The sequence below is a fragment of the Branchiostoma floridae genome, chromosome 13 (assembly GCF_000003815.2).
Source record: "Branchiostoma floridae strain S238N-H82 chromosome 13, Bfl_VNyyK, whole genome shotgun sequence".
Lineage (NCBI taxonomy): Eukaryota > Metazoa > Chordata > Leptocardii > Amphioxiformes > Branchiostomatidae > Branchiostoma > Branchiostoma floridae.
In genome coordinates, this window is record NC_049991.1 from 7,158,657 (window position 1) to 7,163,612 (window position 4,956).

Sequence of the window (4,956 nt, forward strand, 5' to 3'; positions counted from 1 at the left end):
CTATTAGCGACATGTACAGGGTACGTTGCAAGCAATATAATGTTAACAGCCTGTCGCACCTGACAATTGCAAACGTAAATCAATTGCATACCGCTGCCTGTGACCCACTCGTATTGTACTGTATGCAATTCTAATAAATCAAATCTCGACTATTCCTTTAGTGCATCTCGTGGCAAGTGCAAATAAGAACAAGTGCTGAATAAGTCTAGGAAATTTATTTTGTAAATAAATGTAAAGATCTTACAGCAGGGACCAGACTGTATGTTGATACCATCAATCGCCATGTCACTTCTAAAGCTAGTTCCTCTTACGCCTTCAAAGCGAACCTGCAAATCACAATAGTTAGTAGTATTTCTTACACCTGTTTTGTCCTCCCTTCCACTTCTTTTTGCATGTGGTAAATTCAAATAAAGAAATAAAGAAATAAAGAAACCAGTTATAAGGCATGCATGTATCAGTATATGATCTTTATCAGTGTAAGTATCATTGGTTGAATCTTAACAATAATTGAATGTGTATGTAGTGAAAGAATTGCATGCCACATACGTCAAAGGACGACGTGAAACAGTAAATATAATCAAATGAATATGAGTCAATTCATCCAGAATCCGTGCTGTTAAATTAAAATGACCATTCTATATAGTTGTCTTTAACCCTTCAACTGTCAAGCCATGATATATCCAACACACATATGCATGCCCTGTGTGCCGTGACTGGATGTATCCGGGATAGCGTATTCCCCCGAAATAGCAGATTTGCGCGCGTGTAGCGCACGAACCTCGGAAGATAGGGGCTTTGGCCTTGTCCGGGGGTTTCTTTTTGGCACTGATAACATTTTAAAGGGCTCAAACACTGGGAGTTTAAGGGTTTTAACAATAATTACATATTGTGACTTACCTGAAATAGGCTAGCATTAATGAAAATAGGGATTGAAGCTAGCAGCCACTGGTTTCCTTGATTTCCAGACCTTTTTGACACTAACATGTCAGGATACTCAGGTTGGATGACATAGACTTTCAGTGTCCCCATGTCCGATCCATACATGTGGTAGATCCACCGCAGGCAGTGCTGACCCCCAGAGCGAATGATAGGCAACGTCAGATTGGCAGTCGCATTAGAATAGGGATAACGTGCATCCGTGTAGATATAAAAACCTGCCGAGTGAAGTCACATTAACAAAGTAAAATAAAATCTTGACGTTACTGTAGCAGATGTCAAAACCGACCACGATGGGGTAATCCTATGGTAGCTTTAATAGCTCGCCTCCTTAACGCATAGATGTTTGATCTATAAGTTGATTAGTCGTGTTTCAAAAGATCTTAAATCTTGGTGACTAAGTACTGGATTTCACGGATCACGAAATTTGATGCAAAAGTCAAAAACAAAACAAACCGGATCCATCCGCATCAGTAGATGGTCCTGTTGACGAGGACGGCGTACTACCAGAGTGTCGAATCCACCGAAAACTTCTGCCGAAAATTCCTTCTGTAGAAGTTACTACGGCGTTACACTGATCTGTACCGAAGTCACAGTTGAAATCGCCCTCGTATCGGCCTTCAATTGAATTAAGACAAACAATAGTAAAATCAGAACAATTTCCTACAGATAATGATACCAGATGTTTCTTACATTAATGATTTAGGCTTTAACGGTACTATCAATTTAAGAAATGCCTCACCTTCAGGGATGGTAACGCCACACCTGTACCAGCGTCCGTACTGTCTGGGGTATCCACCGATAGCTCCAAAGTGAAAACGGCTTCGGCGAGAATAGCGCCAATAACCTATCACAAATGTAAGAAATTCATTGCTGGGAATGACCAAGAAATAATGCGTTTTACTTAATGCATGTTAGCTAGTTTAAGAGTGAAACATAGGGGCTTTGAGTTATTTCGTAATTTCTAAAAAAATGCTATGATACGGTGAGAGGTGATGTTAGAAATATGTTCTAGATCGATACTTCAAAGCTTGCCACAACGTCAAAGCTCGTTCAACAGTTATGTGCTTACCAACTCCACTGCAGGTACGATAATCTGGATCGAGTGACGATGAAGGAGGATCTGATGAAGCTCCAACAAGCTCACAATGGTCTTGACCGTGTCCTGCACGGTCGCCAATATTCCGGAACGTTCCGTTGATGCTGTCGCTCAGAAATATCTTGTACTGAGTAGGCGAGCACAACACAACACCGACATAGAGGGTCCGACCCTCGTAGGTGTAGCTGGTTGGCCTTACAAAACGCTCGCCGTCACAGCTGGTGCAATTGTTGTCGTAGGTAAAGTTGAACGGCTCCCATGTAATAAAGTCGGTTGCTGTGGAAAAAAATAGACAAGCAGCTTAAGGACATCATTAATGTTATATTGCAATAAGATAATTAGGGCAATTATACAAAGACAAGCGGCAAAGGAGGAATATAATTTCCTCACTTTTTTAACGAATATGGGGAGCAGAAGACAAAAACATCCTAACTAATGAATACAACTTATTACACGTTCTAAACTATCGTATCATCTATTTTGGCCCAGATTCCACAAAACGCAGATGGTTAATACTATGTATGAACCGTTTATGCTGTGGAAATACTTGGGTAATAAAACTTTTCATTTATCGAAGCACAACAAAACGGTGGTATCTGAAATGATACCCCATTGCATAATCTTACTGCAATTTTCCTCGTCGCTCCAATCCAAACAGTCAGGGTGGTCATTGCACCTCGATGAGAGTGGTACACACTGCGAATTGTTGCACCGGAACTCGTCAGGTCGACAGGCTGCGTGTAAAGTAAAATCAGCACTTAAAAGGTATAATGTACATTTTCAACGAAGTTTTAGCCAATGCAATGGTAGCCGGACAAACAGTAGAAAATGATGCTGCTAAATGAATACTGCCTCACGTATTTGTATTGTAACCTAGCTACGAGGGGTGTTCAGTAAGTAATGCCCCTGACCCATTTTCCATAGAAGGAGATTAATGAAACTTGGCACGATTATTAGTCTTTCTCTTCATAGAAACCACCCAGAGTTATGAATTTCTCCCATTGTTTGATGCAGCTCTGGACACCGTTTTTGTAGGACACCCCAGGTTGGTCCTCCAACAGATGCCTCATCAATGGCAGAAGAGGAACGACCAGGTCTGGGAGCTGTTTCCACAGACTTCCGGCCATGTTTGAATTCAGGATGCCAGCGTTTTACAAGGTCATATGATGGGGCATCATCACCATAAGTTTCTTTCATTTCATCAAAAGTCTCCTTTGGTATGCGTCCTTCCAAAAACAAAAACCGGATCACTGCGCGACACTCAACTGGCTCCATTTCACACCAGGCCCATTTCACACCTGACTCAGTTCAAACACCAGTAAATCAAAAACCACAATTAGTTCAGAGCTGTGTTTTGCAACATAACCCATAGAGATATCATCAGGGGCATATCAGAGGGTCAGGGGCATTACTTATTGAACGCCCCTCGTACTAGACTTTTGCCAATATAACACAGTTCTTACGGCAGGGGCCTGGTGTTACAACGACGTCATCGACTGCCATGTCACTGTAGATGTAACTTCGTCTTACGCCTTCAAACCGAATCTGCAGGATGATATTGAAATTTTGCATATATCAATAACTATAATGTCTTTCTTCAATTCTTATCATTTTGTTAAATACTCACACATGCTAGCAGTGAGAGAAGTCAATAACCAGAAAGAGAAAAACAACTTCCAAACCTAAATTTTCATAGCATTTCTACACTCATTTACGTAGAGGAATAAAGTAGAGCTATATTTCAACCTAATATGTATGCAATTTGAATAGTATTTGAACTGTTGCTTTGTGTGCACTTTAGACACATGTTTGACTTGCAAAGCGATAGACCATACACAGTATTCATCTTGCTCCTTACCTGAAATGAACTAGCATTGGATGAAATTGGAGTCAAAGCGAACAGCCATCGACTTCCTTGGTTTCCTGACTTTGACCATACTCTCATGTCTGGATACTCAGGTTGGATGACATAGACGTTCAGTGTTCCCATACTCCACCCATACATGTGGTAGTACCACTGCAGGCAGTGCTGACCGTCAGAGCGAATATACGGCAACCTCAGATTGGCAGTGTCACGATATGAACCAGACCTAGCATCCGTGTACATATAGAACCCTGCAGATTGAAGAAATAAACAGAATAACCCGGAGCTCACAAAATTTAAGTGAAAACACGTTATGATATACAGAACAACCTTTGCCGTAATCATGATAATTGCAATAAATACTTAAAGCCATAGATTTACCTATGGGACAGTGTAAGTTCTTTTGTTATGTTTAGCAATGCAATATATCTTTAAACACTACAAGACGATATTTAGTACTTCCATTATAAAACTTTCTTTGATAAAGTTGAGGCAAACATATCCATATATTCATTTTTGATGTGTTCCAACCCTTGATACAGACTGTAGAACAACACCATAGCTGCAACTTTAATGGACAACACTACATCACACTGCCTTTCGAGGACGACATCTGCTTGATAGCTACCAACGAGAAACAACACCAGAATCTAATCAATGAAATCCTCAAACACCAATTCAATGAACCTTTCACTGAAATCGGCCACAAATAAAAAGAAAACGAGTAGAAACTCAGGATCTACATAAAATACGCTTTTCCGTCATGGAGGAACCTCAGTTAAGTCATGGCTCAAAGAGCAGGCTGGTGCCACAAACGCTATCCTGTACAACACAGTAGGACTAAACTACAAAACCATTTCAGCCCTGTATCTCGAAGTTTTTTCCAGTCACTCTCACCTGTTGTGAGGTCGGGTCAAGGGGTCTTTAACCCCAGACAACAAGAAAGGACTCAGAACGCTATTTAGGACAGTTGATTATACTAAAACCACCAAAGAAACTCCTCAACACGGACATTAGCTGTGTGGCAATTTGGTGTATTTTGCTACATGGAACGCTC

The 4,956-nt window shown here is 40.8% G+C and overlaps 1 protein-coding gene across 1 annotated transcript in view; it reads right to left on the bottom strand.

The window, feature by feature from the left end:
* Positions 1–307: 307 nt before the first annotated feature.
* Positions 308–4,956, bottom strand: part of LOC118429407 (MAM and LDL-receptor class A domain-containing protein 1-like) — a 7,312-nt gene continuing 2,663 nt past the window's right edge. Inside the window, exons 4-9 of the mRNA XM_035839888.1 lie at positions 2,662–2,769; positions 2,009–2,311; positions 1,679–1,783; positions 1,393–1,554; positions 968–1,154; positions 308–326 (exon numbers count right to left, since the gene is read on the bottom strand). Of these exons, the coding sequence (XP_035695781.1) occupies positions 308–326; positions 968–1,154; positions 1,393–1,554; positions 1,679–1,783; positions 2,009–2,311; positions 2,662–2,769 (884 nt within the window). The remainder of the gene's footprint in view (positions 327–967; positions 1,155–1,392; positions 1,555–1,678; positions 1,784–2,008; positions 2,312–2,661; positions 2,770–4,956) is intronic.